The sequence below is a fragment of the Anas platyrhynchos genome, chromosome 6 (genome assembly GCF_047663525.1).
Source record: "Anas platyrhynchos isolate ZD024472 breed Pekin duck chromosome 6, IASCAAS_PekinDuck_T2T, whole genome shotgun sequence".
Taxonomy (NCBI): domain Eukaryota; kingdom Metazoa; phylum Chordata; class Aves; order Anseriformes; family Anatidae; genus Anas; species Anas platyrhynchos.
The window spans coordinates 18,924,496-18,944,840 of record NC_092592.1 but is presented as its reverse complement, the minus strand read 5'-3'; the positions used below and the strand labels follow the sequence as shown (position 1 = coordinate 18,944,840).

Here is a 20,345-nt window from a genome sequence, read left to right as displayed (position 1 = left end):
ATCCACCGAAGTTTTGTGTGTTTTTTTTTTGTTTGTTTGTTTTTCTTTTTAAAATCTAGATGCCTCTGATTTCGTGCAAGGATCTGCCTCTGCGGTGATGCATGTTGTATGAGTGTGTGGTGGTTTAAGATTATGTTGATTCGTGGGACGGGGTGAATCCACTGAGTCACTGACTTGTGCAGAGGAAGGGGGTGGTATTCCTGAAAACATGAGCAGAGCTTGTTTTTTGAGTTTATCTCGGGTCAGTCAGGAAGTTTACAGCTGCTGCAGTAGGAGCTCCCTCAAAACCTGCCAGTAATCCCCCACTCCCCGCTTGCTTTTTTTCATTTTATTTTCTTCCCTTTTTTCAGGGGTAGTGGTCAAGAGAAATTAAAGAGAATGTGAGGGAGCTGCACAGGGCAGTGCTGTAACGTGTGTGAGGTGTAGGTTATCCTCTGAGATGCTGCTGCTACCAAGGATGGGGGTGGGATTAGCATCGGTGTCTCCTGCATTTGCGTTCTCGTGTAATTATGGGAATGCATTCAGTGTGCAAGGGTATCATTGCTGCCCTGCTGTTTTATCATTTCTTTATGAGATAATGTTGATTTCAGCAATGAAATGCAAATTTAGTTTACAGTGCTCCTTTTCTCTGTGTAAAGGTTAAAATGCATATTGTAGATAATACTATTGGTGCTGCTTTTGAACAGTCTTTGTCAGCTAATTTCAGCAATACATGGTTTTAAATGCTGTTCAGTGCGACTGCATGAGTTTTATTTTGGCCTACATGAATTAAATTTAACCCAACATGCATGTTGTTACCATTTTGGCTATAATTTGATCAAATTATCATAAAACATTGGTACCAACAAAAAAATTTGGATGTGCTGAGAATATTTAATATGTAGCATGCCTTCTGTGTGATACGGCAAACCGACCGCATGATTATTGAAGTTGAGCCATCTTAACTCTACAATCATAAAATGTTTCCAACACAGGGTGTTAACAAATATTCGCAGGAGTGCAGATGCTAATGACTTTTGTGTTCAGAGGGTATGTTTTGGTTTACTTACAAACAAAGAGTTTGTCTTGCTGATGATTAAAGCGCTCTGAATTTTAACGAGCCCCGTTACAATTGGCCATGGTGTAGATTATAGACAGCTCCATTTCCTAAACGTTGGGGACTCCAGCAGCAATAAAATACGTGCAAGAATGAGAATAGTTTTCAGCTATCAGGAGAGTTCAAATGTAACAACAAGACTAGTACTAACGGAAGTTGTCTTTTTTATTGTTATCTCTAATTTATCTCGCTTTCCTGTGCAAACTGCTCACTATTGTGCAAAGGGAGGGGGTGTGTTACCTTTGGTGACACTGTGTTGCTCCCATTAAGGAGCACTGTATGCTGTTTGCTTCAGCAGAGCTGTATGTTTTAGGTGTGTTTTGTTTTGATTTGTTTTTCCAACCTGCATGAGCCAAAGAACGTTTCATAACTGCTAACAAATCCCATTTCTACTTTAGGTGGTATGGCAATAAATGTGCTCTTGTGGTTAGTAAAAAGAGTGTATAAAAAAGGAGTGTGAGTGTTTTAAACATATTTAGTATAAACGAGAAGAAAGGTGGGGGAGAGGGTGTTATGAACTGAGATGTGATGCAGACAGTATTGGAAAATAGCTCTGAAAATGCTGAGTTGGAATAATGACTGAATAATGTCTAAAGTTTATCAAAACTGAAAGAACTCCTGATGTGAAATGAAGCCTCCAAAGAAAATTCTGTTCTGTCGCTGTGTTGCTTTGCTGTTGTCGCATGTCATGCATGAATGAAAATGCTGCATTCTCCAGGGAGTGGTAAAGCTTCTGTGTAGGTTGTTTATTTCCTTAATCCCTCCTTCTTCGTGATTTCCAATGTCAGATATAAAATGGAAAGCCTGTAAATATAGTGATTATCATACTGATTATCACCTGCATTAGGGAACGCCCCGGCTGGCCGCTGTAACCCCAGCAGTCTCCACATGTTACAGCCACTTCGATTTTAACCTGACTACTTTATTAGATACGTGGAGCTCAGTATGAGGTGCCCTAGGGCTGCACAGATGGGGTCCGCTTGTTTCCTGTTCTCACTGTTATTGTGAATAGATACTAAAAGCTTCTCATTGCTTTTATCTGGTTAATTTACTTTGAACTGGTCCCAGCATTCAGGGCCTGCTGAACATTTCTCACCATTTTGCAAACACCAAACTGGCGTCTCCAAAGCTGTGTTGTGAGCTTTTCTCTCCATTTTGCTGGAAGGGCCTTAATTCTGGAAGGGGTGTCATTCAGGGAGATGCTGATTCTCTGGGAACTGTAGGCTCAGTCGTTATTGAAAGAAGCTGTTCGTGAGGTTTGGTTGATAGGAGAGCAGAAAATTAAGATTGCTGGTGTTCTGTGGCACATTCAGACACCCTTAGATTAGAGGTCAACTGCAGGAAAATCTATGATTGTATGCTAGCCGCTATTATTCATGGAGCTGGGCAGCAGACCAGGCTAAAAGATGGAGCTCTAGCAGGAAAATCCAAAGATAAGATACTTTTTAGCAAATGTGCAATCGTTTAACTTTTCTGTGGAAGGGCCAGGTCTTTCAAACCACATGTGCTATGCATGGGTGCCCCAGTACAGAAAATTAAGATGAATTCTCTCAAAGTCTCCCACATAAGGAAATACTACTTAACTGGAATAGCTTTTTATTTCACAGATGTAAGAATGTACTGGTGTCCAGTTTCCTGGCCAAACAATAGTTTAACACAGATGTTAATGTCCTGCTGCCTTGGGGCATTAAAGAAATCCCCTAAGGACAGATCAGTGCAACTTCCGATTTCACTCGCATGACCAAAAACCTGAGGTTAAAGAAGTAATCTGGCTGCAGTACATAATTTTTGGTTTATTTTCCTATTCTCTGCCCCCCTTAGCGCTCCCTTATTTCTCTTATTTTTGTTTTGCTTTTTTTCCTGTGTCCTGGTCCCATTTGAGGCTTTCTTGATTGTGTTGCAGTTCATTGTATGTGCATCACTTTATAGTGGAAGCTTGCAGGCTCCTTTTTTTTCATATGAGCATAGGCTTTGTTAATCACATGCTGGTTTAGGAAAACACTGCATGATATCTTTGAACCCTACACTCCGTCTTGACAGCCAGGCTAGCAAATGTCATTGACTGTGTGATGTACAAGAATGAATTCAATTGTAAGTAAATTGTCAAAGTGGCTAACCTTGCCCGCACCCAATTGTCAGGACCATGATTCAGTTTTTCTGTCAACATCAGCTAAGGCTAACCCGGTCAGCCTTATGTTCCTGCAGTGAAGCAGCCTGAGGAGTTGTGCTTTTCAGCTGATCACATTTTATTAACCTCAACTTACTGTTGTTATAATCAATTGTACCCACTTCAAATTCTTAGATTGCCCCCAAATTGGCAGATCATATAGGTCCACGAGTATGTATTTTCTGCAGTATTAAAGCTGTCATAGGGATGCTGGCCTTAAATGACGTGGTGCAGTAGTTATTTTTGTTTAGTTGGATCGACTCGCTATTCAGACTCGAGCCTTATCCGTCTATTAATATCACTTGGCAAAGATAACCTGGAAGATTGCTAGTTAAAATGTGAAGACTTTGAGCGTTGTCTACAGTATTGGCAATGTTGAGGTAGAAAGTGAATAAGGGAAAAACATTGCTGTTGTCTTCTGTCTCCTTGCTTTTATTTCAAAAGAGATTTTAATTGCTCCAATTAATATAAATAAGAAATGAGGACATTCTGATACCCTGATGTTTCCTCTGTTCTTTGAGGAAAAGAACATAGTTAAATTGCCTAAAGCAGTGATTAAGACATCAGAGTATTTTAAAATGCTCTGATTCCACCACAAGGGTTTGAACACATTTCGTGATCCTATTTTTTTTTATGCACGGTAGACGACAAATGCTTTTTGAAAAATGGCTTAAAAACCTCTATCCCATGAAGTGCATAAATAGAGATATCATGCAATTTCAATTAAAAATATGTCTGAAGGATATTTGCCTGGCTGTGAAATAGTGATTTCCTGCTTAAAGTCCTACATCCAGCAGTAACTTTCCTTGCCCAGAAAAAAAACCTATATTGTACCTTCTTTATTTGAACTTGTGGATTGTGTTGACATGGTGCTGTTGTTGGGCTAGCAGGAAGGAGGGGGAAGCTTTTGGTGCAACTATCAGGATTGAACAACTGTATATGGGGATATTGAGATAATCGTGTAAAAGGAAAACTGGCTGAATGAGTTTCAAAATGTGTTATTTCTTCATTATCTAGCACTTTATAATTAACTGTTCTTTTTTTTATTATTGCAGGAAGCTGCCACTTTTGCTAGAGAGCAAGGCTTTGAGGTGAGTTAACCCACAATTGCACACTAAACAGATCCTAAAGGTTTTTTTTCGTGCTGATAATGAAGTTCTTTTGGACAATGATTGATGTGCTATTATACTCTCCAAGCCTCGCAGCGGTTGCCATGGAAACTTGGCAGTCGTCATGGTTTCTTTGTTCTGCCAGCTCAGTGTTATGACGCACTCTGCTAGGTCTGCACCCAACATCGCCTACAGATGTTATTTATTGAATTTTGAAAAGCCTCTTGGGAAGCCGAGAGGTTGGGCACGGTTTCAAGCTGCCTCTGCAGATATGGGACCTGTCAGTTTGTTCAGTTAAAAAGCTACCTCATTAGCTGCATTACACTCCATAAGGATTCGCTGCTAAGGCAGTGGCGAGGCAAGACTAAATAGTGAAATCTAACACCGCTTAAAGAACTTAAACCCTGCCATATGCGGATTATCATTATGCAAATGAATTTTAGAAAGGTTGTATATAAAATTGTTAGGTACTGATTAATGTAAACCCTGCTTCTCCAAACAGCTTCTTTCCGAAGGGGTAGTGTGGAATTTCTGTTTCAAAACAGATTCAAGTTGGTGTTTTCCATCTGTGTTCTGAAAATGCCTGATCCTCTACTTTCTTCAAGTAAACACTGTTGATTTTACAGTGATTCTCAGAGCTTTTGATTTCATCTTCTTGAGGAATTTATTCGAGTGCCTAGACCTTTTTATAGTTCCTCTCATTGGCTGCATTCAGATAACTTAATCTGCAAAGCTATCAGCTATTGGTCTCTAATGCTCGATTCAAATAGGCAGGTTTTAAATACTATAATTAATGTGACAACAGTTGTACTAATTTCACAGATAGTAAGCGATCTCACTGAAATCTAAATTGCAGAACTGAACACACATAAATCCTTTTACATGTTTTTTCACTGGAATAAGATCCACCTTAATTGATTTGTTTGCAATGTGGAAGAATAGATAGGAGTTTGACTGCTCAACACCCATTTTGCATAAATAATAGAGCCGCGCAATTCGAACTGCGTCGCTTTAAGCACATGCCACTTTTGTGTGGGGATGGTTGCATGCAAAAAAAAAAAAAAAAAAAAAGAAAGACTGGCAGCTTTTGTTCTACAATTTAGATCTCTTTAGAGCCATACACCAGCAGGTACATCAATGCCATCAATGTTTTAGATATTAAAACTGTGGGCTGTCCCATTTCATTTTATGTTTTCTAAATTCATGCGGCTGCTTTGTAGAAATCCAGACTTTTTATCACTGTCAATTTTCATTTGTATAATCTGTATTGTTAGCATAAAAATACACTTCCAATTTATTCTATCAAATGAATGAATTTCACAGATGCCTCCAAATATATTATGAAGCATAACAAATTATTGATACCCTCTGGTAGCTAGACAATAAAAAAGAAAGGAAGTAGTGTATTAAGCCTACCCATTCTATATTTTTATTGCCCCCTTGAGCTAAAGACTTTGAATGTGCCTGGTTTAAATTCAGCTCTAGTGACAAACTGCTTTTGCTGGTGTCTGCTAACTACCATCGTATTAACCTTTCCATTAGTGCTTGCTTAGAGATTCTAGCATGGTTCCTTCTGAACATCCTAAATCTGCCACATTTGATTACAGCATATCAGTAAAGTGCACAATGATTATGATCTTATCTCTTATTACCCCCTTGCTTGGCAACAACTCACACGTCAAGTTTCCTGACAGAGAAGTGTAAAATTTGATAAGTGTCCACAGTCTTGTTTTCCCATTGTGCTGTAAAGGAAAAAAAAAATCCACATTACTGAGAAAGTATCTTAGGAAAAACTTAAATATCTTCAACTAGCTTTTCAGTTAAAAAAAAAAAAAAAAAAAAAAAAGGAAAAAATTCCAGCAGTTCTCAAAATCTTTTAAAATTGATTCTGCAATTTGTATGGGTTGGAATTATATGGTGTTTAAGGTCCCTTCCAACCCAAACCATTCTATGATTCTATATTCTATGATTCTATATTGAGAAAGCATAAAAAGGTAAAGGACTGGAGTGGCCAGAGCAAAAATCAAGAGAATATTTACCATAAAAGTATTGAAAAGTTGCTGTTACCTGAATTTGAATTGCAACCTGGAAAGAATTTTATTTTTTAACAACAGCAAAAATAATTTATCGGAAGTCTTTTAGCGTGGAAAGTCAATTGTGACTAGCTTTTTTAAAAAAATATCATCTCCATTTCTGTCTTACACTTCAACAATTTGTGTGGTCTATGTATCATATAAATATGGATTGAGTTAAGTATATCAGAAACAATTTTAAAAAAAAGCACAAGCCAACTTCAGGAAAAAAAAAAAACACTTTTTTGAAGAAATAAAATCTTGTAATTGGGAGGGGAAAAAACTTCCCTGACACACATGAATTTTTTTTTATTGTATGAGAAACATTGTTCAAAGGAATTTTTATTTTTCTGTTTCACCTTACTAAGAGCTAGTTTTCCATTGTAGTTTGCTGAAATCCGAGGTGTATTTATAAAATCAATCACCATATTTGAAGACTGTTATTTCCTTCACTTTATCTCCTGACCAGCGCTTATGTGTAATAATCAAATGCAGAACATTACTTCTGATGCAGTCTCTTCCTGGAGTGCATCAGTGGTGTCTTTTTTGTGAAGTTTGTGTTCCAAGACATTTAAAAAATATTACATAAATAGTAAATTCACTGTCTCTGAAGATAGTGCTTCATCCTAATTGCATATTGCAGTCATCTCAGTAATGCATTATAATAGTCACCATTTTTATCCCAGCTCTTGACTTGGTTCCCCATGAAGTAGTAGAATGGTTGTCAGTATATTTTAACTACGTTTCAAGTAAAAGAATTGCCAGGATAAGGGATTGTGAGGTTTTATTTTTATAAAATGGTAACTTGCTGTTCATTATATGTAGGAATTAAGAAAACACAGTCCTACTTTAACATAAAACTTAGGGTTCAGTTCATTCTGTAAACCCAAACTGAAAATTAAATAAATGGAGCAGAATGTATATTAGGGGTTGGTACCAGCTGCCATGCAAAATAATTTTTCGTGTTGGAGATGGAGCTCTCATCTGGAAGTATATATTACTGGTTAGGGAACCAAATGAGGGAGTTTGGGATCTTGGGTCAAATTGAAGTCTTAAAGGCAATGATTTCCACTGTTTCCAATGGATTCAAGCTTATTTAGTTCGGGGCTGTGGTGGTCCCAGTTTTTGTATGTCTGTTCCGAGACAGAGCTCACAAGTGCCTAACTAGCAGTTTTAGCCGTGTGGTGTTTTTCACATACCTCTGCCTGAGCCTGGGATATCAGAAGTACTTTATTCCATGCGTATAGCCCACTTACTTGCTGGAAAGACCACCACAGGCAAGGTTTCTCAGGTCAGCACCAATAGGCAGATCATGGTTGTGTGAGATTTGCATGTCAGCTTTGTTAATCAGATTCAAGCATACAATTTGGCAAGTGTGAGTATCCCATGAATCTGGGACATGTTATAGAGGCTTTAGGTCCATGAGCCAGTACAGTCCTACTGTTCAGCCTTGTCTGTAGGTACAGGGTGCATAGCAGAGTCTAGGTAAGTGCACAAGTATGAGTCAATGCAAAATAAACATTATTCATTAAAGCTATTTGATGATATTATGTATATACCATATAGAAAAAGGCAATGACAATGTTTCATACTGCTGCTTGACAATGAAATGAGGGACATAGTAGTTAGGCAATCCTGAACTATAAATATTCACATACCACAAAACGTCACAGTTGTACCTTCTTGGGCAGAGTGACCACGAAATGGTGGAGTTCTCTATTCTTGGCGGGGCCAGGAAGGGAACCAGTAAAACCACTGTATTGGACTTTCGGAGGGCTGACTTTAGGCTGCTCAGGACACTGGTTGGTGGAGTCCCATGGGAGGCGGTTCTGAAGGGCAGAGGGGTTCAGGAAGGCTGGGTGCTATTCAAGAGGCAAATCCTAATGGCACAGGAGCGGTCTATCCCCATGTGCCCAAAGATGAGCCAGCGGGGAAGACGACCAGCCTGGCTCAACAGAGAATTGTGGCTTGAGCTTAGGAGGAAAAAGAGGGTTTATAATCTTTGGAAAATTGGGCAGGCCACTAGGGAGGACTATAAGGATGTAGCGAGGCTGTGCAGGGACAAAATTAGGAAGGCCAAAGCTCATCTGGAGCTCAAGCTGGCTACTGCCGTTAAAGATAACAAAAAACGCTTTTATAAATACATCAACACAAAAAGGAGGACTAAGGAGAATCTCCATCCTTTACTGGATGCGGGGGGAAACTTAGTTACAAGAGATGAGGAAAAGGCGGAGGTGCTCAATGCCTTCTTTGCCTCAGTCTTTAGTGGTAAAACCGGTTGCTCTCTGGATACCCAGTACCCAGAACTGGTGGAAGGGGACGGGGAGCAGGATGTGGCCCTCACCATCCACGAAGAACTGGTTGGTGACCTGCTACGGCACTTGGATGTGCACAAGTCGATGGGGCCGGATGGGATCCACCCAAGAGTACTGAGAGAACTGGCAGAGGAGCTGGCCAAGCCCCTATCCATCATTTATCAGCAGTCCTGGCTATCGGGGGAGGTCCCAGCTGACTGGCGGCTAGCAAACGTGACGCCCATCTACAAGAAGGGCCGGAGGGCAGACCCGGGGAACTACAGGCCGGTCAGTTTGACCTCAGTACCAGGGAAGCTCATGGAGCAGATCCTCTTGGGAGTCATCATGCGGCACTTGAAGGGCAAGCAGGCGATCAGGCCCAGTCAGCATGGGTTTATGGAAGGCAGATCCTGCTTGACGAACCTGATCTCCTTCTACGACAAAGTGACGCGCTGGGTGGACGAGGGAAAGGCTGTGGATGTGGTCTACCTTGACTTCAGCAAGGCTTTTGACACCGTTTCCCACAGCATTCTCCTCAAGAAACTGGCTGCTCTTGGCTTGGACTGGCGCACGCTTCGTTGGGTGAGAAACTGGCTGGATAGCCGGGCCCAGAGAGTTGTGGTAAATGGAGCCAAGTCCAGTTGGAGGCCAGTCACTAGTGGCGTCCCCCAGGGCTCGGTGCTGGGGCCGGTCCTCTTTAACATCTTCATCAATGATCTGGATGAGGGCATTGAGTGCACCCTCAGTAAGTTTGCAGATGACACCAAGCTAGGTGAGTGTGTCGATTTGCTTGAGGGTAGGAAGGCTCTGCAGGAGGATCTGGATAGGCTGCACCGATGGGCTGAGGTCAACTGTATGAAGTTTAACAAGGCCAAGTGCTGGGTCCTGCACCTGGGGCGCAATAACCCCAAGAAGAGCTACAGGCTGGGAGAGGAATGGCTGGAGAGCTGCCAGGCAGAGAAGGACCTGGGAGTGATGGTGGACAGTCGGCTGAATATGAGCCAGCAGTGTGCTCAGGTGGCCAAGAAGGCCAACGGCATCCTGGCTTGTATCAGAAACACTGTGACCAGCAGGGCTAGGGAGGTGATCGTCCCCCTGTACTCGGCTCTGGTGAGGCCGCACCTCGAGTACTGTGTTCAGTTCTGGGCCCCTCGCTACAAGAAGGACATCGAGGTGCTTGAGCGGGTCCAGAGAAGGGCGACGAAGCTGGTGAGGGGCCTGGAGAGCAAGTCCTACGAGGAGCGGCTGAAGGAGCTGGGCTTGTTCAGCCTGGAGAAGAGGAGGCTCAGGGGTGACCTTATCACTCTGTATAAGTATATTAAAGGAGGCTCTAGCGAGATGGGGGTTGGCCTGTTCTCCCATGTGCCTGGTGACAGGACGAGGGGGAATGGGCTAAAGTTGCGCCAGGGGAGTTTTAGGTTAGATGTTAGGAAGAATTTCTTTACTGAAAGGGTTGTTAGACATTGGAACAGGCTGCCCAGGGAGGTGGTTGAGTCACCATCCCTGGAAGTCTTCAAAAGACGTTTAGATGTAGAACTTAGGGATATGGTTTAGTGGGGACTGTTAGTGTTAGGTCAGAGGTTGGACTCGATGATCTTGAGGTCTCTTCCAACCTAGAGATTCTGTGATTCTGTGATTCTGTGATTCGAAATGCAACACAGTGGTGAGGCAAAGATGTATAGTGGAAACGTTAAAGCCTCCCCAACATTGAGGTTCCAGCTCTTCCACTATATCATCTATTTCTTATTGTCTTTCTTTGAAAATTTTCAGTTTGAAAAGTGATTTTGGCTGAAAGTGGCCAAGCTAATTCTCACAGATGATACTCAAAGTCCTCACAATCAGAACAACTCCTCAAACCATTTTATTCTGAAGTTTCTACTTTTTAAAAAAAATACTTTCCACTAATTACCTTTCTTCTGCTGTTGCACGCTTACTGTGTATTTAATTCTTCTTGAAAATATACATGCTTTTTACTTTCTTTTACCATCTACCCTATTTCATCCTTTACCATCGTTCTTCACTAGTATTTTTGCTTAGGACCTTCATTCCCTCATATAAGTTTCTCTTTGTTCTTTAAACTGAAGAAATGGTCTCTTGATCATGTTATTTTCTCCCATTATAACGTCCTTGTTTTCCTCTCAAAATCTAAAGTGCATGTAAATAAACTACACAAATATCTTTAAGCTCTTTGGTTTCTTTGCCTGCTTTGCTCCACTGTAAATGTACTTAATAGTGTCATTAGTAGTTGCTTCCTCCTTAGGAAAAAATAAATGCTTCTTTCCCATTTTTCTTGGTATTTGTGACACTTTATTGTATTTTTACTTCAAGGTTATCTTAATTGTCAAGGCCTGAAGTAGTTCAGAACTTAGGTGTCTGAAGCCTACCCATTGCCAGGTTGGAGGGCCGCAATTCTCCATTCATGCCCTGCTAAACAGCCTATGCCACTAGCTGATACCTTCTACACATAAATCTCCACTTAAAAAGACATTTGAAAACAAAAGAGCAGCGACTGCATTTTTCTCTCTGGCATCTTTATGGAAATACTTGCCTTTTGAGAATTAGGGGTAAGGTGCTCTTACTCAGAGGGATTCAAGGTTCTTCCCTCACTTCTCTAACAGAAGTTTCCCCTTGAAAGCTCATGTTAAGAGTCTAAGCAGGAGGAAGTAAGAAATAACACAAATGAGAGTGTAGTAACTGTATATGGAGATTAAAAGTTTGAGACAATTTTAAAAAGAAGTAGTTAGAGACCAATAAGTAAGGGGAAAATATTTTAGTGTTTGGTAAATGTATCTTAATCGATGGGTTCACTGACTACCAGAGATCTGGAGGAGAAATTAAAGGGAGGCTAGAACTATGGCAAAAGAACTAAAGTATTTTCATTTAGAGGGATATTGATAAATATACAGCTCAGGCATATTCTCTGTACCTAATAAAAGTGGAGTGCTGTCAGTGATTTGATCAACAAGATTGCTAAAAAGCAACAAGTAAACAGGACTGAATGTATGCAGGTTTATAGGTCTTGTTTATCTAAGCTGCTGCTGAAAAAGAAGCAACCTCTTGTTAAAATCAGCAGCTGCAGTCAAAACTTCACATTCTGTACCTGGCTTAAAAAATAACACTATATGCTGATTTTGGAAGATAAAAATTTATTAATATAAATTAATCGAAACAACTCTGGTAGATAACTTGAAATGACTCTGGACAGCTTTATAAATAAACTCTATTCATTATGTAGTTGTGTTAAAAAAAAAAATGAGTTGGGATTCGTAATGAACAGGACACTAAAAAATCCAGAAGATACTGTTGTGGTTTCAGTCTGTACTCAACACTAGGCCCTCACCAAATCTGCTGTCTCTAAGCATAGTAGTTTCTACATAAGAGCAAACTAAAAAAAGAAAAACATTATGGTGTTATTTAACACAGATATGAATAAAGCATGGCCCAGTAAGTAATATAGAGAATAAATGTAGTCTTTCTAACTTTTCCTACTGTTTAAAAAATAAAAAAAAAAAATTATACGTGATGGCAAGAAATAGGTTTACATATAACAAATTTAATTTATATGGAACTTACTGACTCCAGATAAATTTGAGAACAAAAGCTTACCACAGAGCATTATAAAAGGATTTGATGCTTATACAAATAACAGGAATACCTATATTTAGATGAGATTGAAAACTAAATAAATTAGAAGTTGAAATCCTTGTGTTTCAAATCATAGGGCAACTAAAATATGAGAATAGGAAGGATAATGTTCTAATGACAAGTTGTGCTGTTACTGGGTTTCTTGCATCAAATAAAACATCTCAAACTTGTTGCTGTCGAAGACATTGGATGGATTTGTGGTTTGGTTCAGTATGCCAAGTTCTCTGTTCCTAGCTGCATGCACTGTGGTGTACAGACAAAGTCCCTTTAAAGCAAAGATTCTTGAAATTTTTGCAGCTTATCCTCACTTCAGCAAATTGGGAATGTTCTGTGCCCCACTGAATACAGCTTCCACCCTTTCCTTCCCTACATCTCAGTGGTGCAAACAGATAGGTACTGAGCACACCGCGTATTCACCTGGGCTCCACACCTTTGAAGGTGCTGCAGGGTGCCCTGGGTTTACTTGTTGAGATCAGTTGTTGCAGGGAAATTCAAGGAACAATGTTAGCAATCCTGCTGAAATCGGAGGGATTATGCTACTATAAAACCTGGCTAAATTGGATGAAAATCAGGCTCAGAGTTTATCCAAAGTATTCTCTTACCAATTTTATTTTTAATTTTATGATAGGTAAGGTTAGAATCCAGTCAGCAGCAAAGAAACCCACTAATTGCTCATTAGGAAATGCTCTGTAATTCCTTTGTTAGCTTTGCAGTTTTGCAGCAATTGGAATAGCTGAACTATCATTATCAAGATTAAAAACACTGGTCTCATAGTACTACATAAACCCTTAGGAGAATGAAGTATTTCTCCTTTTAAAAATCTTTCTCTACGGACAATAAAGTCTGTTTTATACCTAGCCATAAGAAAATAAATTTTTGATCTGCTAATACAGTTCTAATCTTTCACTGCTCTAATATGCTGGTTACAAGAATTTTCTCTCTTCATTAATAGACTGAAGACATTAAAGAGATAGCCAAGAAGACACAAGCCCTGCCAAAGGTGAACACTAAAAGGCAACGAATTGTAGTCTTTACCCAGGGGAAAGATGACACTGTAATGGCTACAGGTATATTTTTCAAATCTTTTTTCTCAGTAAATATTCTAGTTAAGCAATTCCAAGTTCTGGTTTTAAAAACTGTTAAATGGTAGGCATAGCGTTTGCCTTTTGATGTTAATGTTTCTCATCTCTGTTATGTTTTTAATTGTTTTAAGATTCTGAATTCAAGAAGTTGGTATTTCATAGGAATGCCTGAGAATTTAGTTCTGAACATCTGAAGTTCTTTTTTATAACATAGATCTAAAATATTGATCCAGTTGGTTTTGCTCAGATTTTATGACTTGAGATTTTATCTGTGTAGCCATCTTTGCTGCAAACAAGAACACACTATGCCTGCTGAGAACAGCTGTGCAACAGTATAGTATATTTAAACATTTGTGAAAAGGAGGAAGTGAAATCCAGTACTAAGTGAATTTCCAGTCTTTCTTGCTTTGAGCAGAAAGTCTCACTTCAAGCTTTTCTCAGCCGTCTGCTCTTCTATTCTCAAAGGAATACGTGGGAAAAAGGTGTTCTAGCAGGGATACAAGTAGTTTGTGCTGTCTAAATTGATGATGTACGACACACAGATTTAAGCATTATAAACATGACTGCCTACCTTTTGACAGTCTCTTTAATTTTGTCCACCTATGCTTCTAGACTAAATAAAGCTATTAAAAACATGTGCTGTGGCAAGCCATTTTAGTCACTCATTCCTGCACAAGGTAAGTTATTAGTCAGGGCTGAATTCCTCCTTTGGAAATCAAGTGAAGTCGAGGAAGCTTTGCACCTGAGGGACCAGTGCTTACTCATATGATATTTGCCTCAAAATCAGAATTTGCTTCAGCCTGTGGCTGCAGGGCTAGGCACTAAGTAGGTATGTCACTGCTATATAGATCATTCTTAGCAGCAGTTTGAATGATTTCTCCAATAGTTTGCTCCTTCCTGTATTTTGTTAGCTACAGACTGATTTAAAGGAAATAGCAGTCACTGAGAGTTGTGTATGTGTATCTCACTGAATAATGATGAAAGTGCTGCTTCCAGAAAGTTACTGCATTATGTGAATGGCCCATATGGAGGCACTCCACTGGAGTATTGTACAGTTGGCTGAGAAATAGCAGTGTAAAAATGTTTTTATACATGAGCTAGTAATAATGGTAGTAAACCTAAATCTTATGTGTAACCCTCCTGTGCTCTTATTTAATTTTCACTGTGTACTTATTTTATTCTTCAAACTGGAGTTGTTAACAAATCCATTAATCCCTTCTTTGATATTTTTACAACTGGGAGCTTATTTGAGGACTGACACTTGCTAATCTTAGCTGTTTGTTCGCTATGAAATGAACTTAAATTAGAGAATGCACTTTATATGCATGATAAATGCAAGATGGATAGAGAGTGTATGCAATGGTGTCAGCTACAAAAGCAAACATGATAAATGTTAAGGCAGTTTTGAGCCGTGGGATAAGCTATTCAGTGCACAAGCGTAGCTGAATCTCTTTGCTATGTTGTTATTCATGGCAGCCAAATAAATGTCAATAATAAAAGAGAATTAAAGATTTTCATTTCCCAGAGGCAGTCCTCTAATACAGCTTGATCTTTCATTTCATTTGTAATTCGTTCTCATGTCAGGATGCAATCATTCGCCTGGCTCTGTGTGTCATGTTAAGTCATTTAATAATGATTAAGAACATAAAAATGTTTGGCCTGTGGGGCAATTCTCAAAAGAGATACCAATTTGTTATTGTTTTCCCCCTTTTTCCTTCCTTTGGTGTGGATCATCTTTTTCCCACCTCTTCACGTTAAAATAATAATGAAAGGAGGAAAATGTGTCCCTTAATTTAGTATATGATGATATGATAGAAAGGCATAGAGTACTGTTAACACACTTATTTCAACACTAATTAGGTCTAGTTGTACTTTGAAACCTGCAGTGGAAAGTGTAAAATGTTTCTAAATGATTTTTGGAAGAATTGCTGTATTTAGGAGTAGTTACCTGCATGGAACTCATTCCCTCTTTGTAAAGTACAGAAGAAGAGTAGGTTTTAGAAAAAAGCAGTCTGTATAGTTGTTTATCCTGCCATTCCGAGGAAACAATGTATTGTCAGAGAGTTCGTGCCTAGATCAGTACTTGCAAAGTCATGGATTTCAGCTATGGATTTGGACCTTCCACCCAAGTCAATAGTGATAATAAGAACATGGCTCTAGGATGTTTATTAGCTGAAAGATGCTTCTGTCACTATTGACTTGACTCAACCAGAGAGGATCAGTATCCAGACAAAAGACTCTGCTGTTTCGTTCTTCCCTTCCACTGCTACCATTAACTATCCTTCATCAGCTGTTGGCAGATCACGTATTCCAGTGTTCTCAGTTTATGTCCTCTGAAGGAGTGCAGGATGGAGCTGGAGCTTACAGGTGTGAGAGTGAAAGATGCCAAGGTGAACCCACAAAACCTTTGTGGGTTTTGTACCTTCTCTTCTCCTTCTTTATTTTCCCCACGGAAAGCACTCTGCTGTCTGACAGCAACTGAGCATTGGGAGTAAAAGTGAATGCCTTGGACTGGACTGCTCCCTACAGAGAGACACGTGGGCATCCACCTCCCTGTTCTTGCCCAGCCCTGCCTATGCATGGGTACAATGAGAAAGACAACACCGTGGCTGTAAGAGCTTCCTTAAACAGAGGTCTGTTTCCTTAGTCAAAATAAACCCTCTGCTTACTGTCCTAGACAAGGCAGCCATGGGGCTAAGTTGAGAGTGTCTGTGTTGCAAGAGGAGTGTTCCTCTTTGGTGGGCTACGTGTAGGCCGAATGGTAGATCAGGGAACAGAAATAAGGAGGGGATACACTTTGGTTCAGCTCTGGCTGGAAGGAGAGAAAATGAGGTGCATAAAAGGGATTGTTCCAGGTTACTTGTTCATTCGGGAAAGGACACAGAATTATATGTGTTGGTAAATGAGATGTAGAATTCTGTTTTATTTTTGGTGGGACAAAGAAGACCAAATACAGCTGCTCACTACATGTACAGAGGACTGACTGTGGAGACAGTTGTTGATTCTTGAACATCCCAGAGAACAGAAGTATCAACAGGTATTTGAGGAGTAGAGCATAGGACAGGAAGGTGCAGATTTTTACCAAAAGAAAAGAAAGAGTGACCAAAAAGTTCAAAGAATATATCTCTGATAGACTGAGACAGCTAAAAAGTCTACTTCCTCCAGCGATCTGTCCCAGCCCTACAGCCAGGATGTTTAATCAGTTTGTGAATTGCTGCATACCCAACATTGTTTTAATGCCCACCAAAACTAGTGGTGGCTCACCTCAAAGAGACTGTGAACTGTGGCCACTCAGGCACTGATTGACAAGCAACTTAGAGGTCCACGCAGCTGAAGCAGATTATGAAAATGGCAAGAACTGCATCAGCCATTCCAGTCTAAGCCATTCCCATTTGTCAGTCCAAATTCCTAATCTGTCTGAACTATTTGTGTTTTCAGAGGAAAAATTTCTCTCTCTATCATGGAGCACATTGGGTCTTCCTACTGTCTGTTCATATCTACTCCATCACAGCACTCCAGCCCCAAGGCTCCTTTCCTCTCCCCTTCCTTCCTGTTCTCTGTCAGTAGGAATAATTGCAAGAAAAAGGCAAGCTCAAATTCAAGCTGAGTGTGATCAGTATGTTTTATAGGGAAGGAAAGGAGTGTTTAGGATTGGCACACGGGAGCTATTGCAGATGAAATGTTGACTAAATTAACTGTCAGCTTCTAATAAGACTCCATGGAGCATGTTATCATTGTCTGAAGTTCTCCTATTCGTGTCATTTGGGTGCATTTTCCTCTGATGTCAAATTTTATCTTTTTCCTGTAGAACTTGAATGCATTGGAGTTTCTTAGTGAGCCTAAGAATGACCACTGACAATTTTTTTTTTCAGAAATCTGTCCCATAATGATTGAATTTTGACAAAACTCTTGAAAAAAAGTAACCTGAGAGAGGCACCTGTGATGATACCTTTCAGTACAGAGCATTATGGTTTGGGAAAGACACTAGTAACCGAAAAATAGAATCTATGGACTTGCTTACCTGGGAAAGTTTATTTGAGGAACAGCATTGGTTAAATTCTTGTGTGGACGGTCCTTGGCTGTATTGGGAATTACTTGGCTATCAACACTCAGGTCCCACTAACGCAACCTTGTTCATCATATTCCTCTTCCCAGGTCTGAGATTCTGGATTTAACTTCAGGTTCCCGGCTTGGTGGGATACATTCATTACATGTTTCAACACTTTTTTCTGTAACCACAAAAAAATACGTATGCAGGGAAAGGGGGGAAGGGTTAATGACCACATCCAATCTCTTGATTTCGGCAGCTGGGGCTTTTAATAAACACACCAAAAATCACAAACTCTGGCAACAACATATATGTCATATCTATATGTGTGCTATAACATTTGTCAGAATTAAATGCTGTGAAAACTATCCTTTTTACAGAGTTGCTCATAACATTTTTAAACAAATTACTTTTAGTCAGATACATTTTATGACTGGTCTTGGCCCAAAGGGAAATCTTTGGAAAGTCTGAGCAAAATCAGTTCAGCAATGGAAAAACATACTTTTATATTGAAATATTTGCATAATTCAAAAACAGCTGAAGCTACAAACTTTAAACTTGGCTTGTTTTATAGCTTTAATAGTGGAAAGAAAAACAGTCCAAATTTAAAGAAAATCACTTCAGCATTTTTCAAGTTATGAATGATGAAATCTGGCATGTTCAGGCGTGAACACAGAATTTTCCATTCTTTTTTCCCCAAATATTTTCAAGACCACCTTTGTTAAGGGCACATTTGTAATAAGCTCACTTGTTAGAATATGTAGTAAAGAAATGAAATTGTAAAGGATTCAAGCATTAAAACCTATCTAAAACAAGTTAGGGTTTTACCGAGTTAATGACACCACTTACATCTTCTTCAATTTGTGGGATGTGTGACTTAAGAATGTTTCAGGAAATGTATTAGCTTTGCAGTGATGTGGTAGAATGAGAAAGGTACCCCTTAAAAATCTCTTAGTGCACCTCACACGTGGTACATACTGAAATTTCTGAATTTCTATCTGCTATTATTACTTGACAATTAATCTGTTTGATAAATTACACGGCCTGTGCAATATGGCCAAATTAATACGTGGCTATAAAACTTGTAACATTAACAAATCTTAGAGCCCACTACAAAGCTTTTGATGTTGGAGTAATACTAGGCATTGGCCTTCCCCTGTTATCTGAAACAGGATACCAAGATAAATGAACGTTGGTTTAATCCAGTACAACCAGTCTCAAGGTAATATGTGCACATATTTTCATAAATTAAAAGTTTATATGGGTTTGGATAAAAACAAAACTTGATCTAAATGAAAATAGTAACAGAAGTATGGAGGAGAGTGTGTTTTTATGACTGATGAAACTTCTTGTACTCTGTAAGGGTATGTTAGATCTTGAAGGAGGACTTTTAAACCATTTTGTTTAGAAGAGCTGACAAAATTTTGGAAGCTAGAGTTTTTAAGTGCCATTCTTAAATCCTGATGGTGTGATGCTCCATGCATTTTGGGGGAATAAAAACAAGCATATAATATAGTCTAAACAGAGGTCAGTGGGTTTTCTTTGTCAGGTTGTGCTGCAATCATAGACCAGCATGTTACCTTGTAAGCTTATCTATAAAACACAGAAGTATTTATTACTAATGACACTGCTGACATTTTATGGTGGGCCTGTTTGCAGTTCCTCTTTCTGTGAATTACTGGGTATTGTATGTTGTCCTCTAAGCAAGAAAAAGTGTGTTTTTTTCCTTAGTTCTCATAGCTTTCATGCTCAGCCTTCCAGACAGGAAAAATCCTGACGTGCTCTTTTTATCAGACAGCCTTCCTACGTGTTTACACAAACAAAAGTCATGTCTTGGGCCTGCAGCTGGGTTATATTACAATGCGTGCTCTTTTTCACAGGATTACACACTGTCACTATTCCCTGTCCTGTGATATTCACAAATGTAAAGAAAATTTTAAATACCAAAAATGGAATTAGGAAAAATGGAAATTTTGGTCTGCTAATGGCAGAACAAATGAGCCAGAAAGCCCAGTAGAATTATTTTTAGTTTAGTTGTGACTTAGGAAACCACAAAACCTAAATTAATAATGAATGTTTGTTGATAGGAATTAATGAATAGCAAAGCTGGTAATACCTTTTGTAACTGAGACCATTCATGATTTCATGCTGTGTGGGAGAGGTCTGAGGATTTTATTAGACAGCTGAAACACATTATTAAAATCAAAGTTCCTGGATACCAGTATCTCAACTGGACTTGTGTATCAACAATTACATCTCAAAGAATGCATATACCTATGTATCTATATATGTAAATATATATATGTATGTAAGCAATGTGTAAGTGTGTGTGTTTCAGTAATTTCTCATGGATTTAAAGAATAAAGACTAGTCTAACCTAGTAACACAACAGTTTAGCCCAGCAATTGAGAAGAAATTTAATCACTAGTAATAAGCAATTTTGAAGGCAAAACTATACTTTTCATTAAGCATAGCCTGAATCTCAGGTGCTATAATGAATTTGCATTCTGGCATTCCACGGAAAAACTACTTCTTTAAGCTGTGAAAAGCATGTGTTTGTAGAAAGGCAATGAATATGGGCCCCCATTCTATTCGTTAGGACTTGGCAGTATTTCCTCTTACACAGAAGAATTTCTGTATTTGTTTCTCAAATACAAATACGTAGATCTAGGAAGTCAATTTTTGTACCATAAATCTAAAAGGAATTCTTGGAGGCATGAATGTTAATACACAACTCCAGTGGTTGTGTAACAGAAATTAAGTGATATTGGCCTTATAGAGTGGAAAAGGGGGAGCAGGACTAGGTTGGACCTAAGATCTACCTAAACTTTT

General features: G+C 39.2%; 1 protein-coding gene across 1 annotated transcript in view; it reads left to right on the top strand.

Annotated features, from left to right (window-relative positions):
- The window catches only part of ADK (adenosine kinase), a 278,665-nt gene that overhangs the window by 225,190 nt on the left and 33,130 nt on the right, over positions 1-20,345 (top strand). The window contains exons 8-9 of the mRNA XM_027460598.3: positions 4,319-4,354; positions 13,336-13,450. Of these exons, the coding sequence (XP_027316399.1) occupies positions 4,319-4,354; positions 13,336-13,450 (151 nt within the window). The remainder of the gene's footprint in view (positions 1-4,318; positions 4,355-13,335; positions 13,451-20,345) is intronic.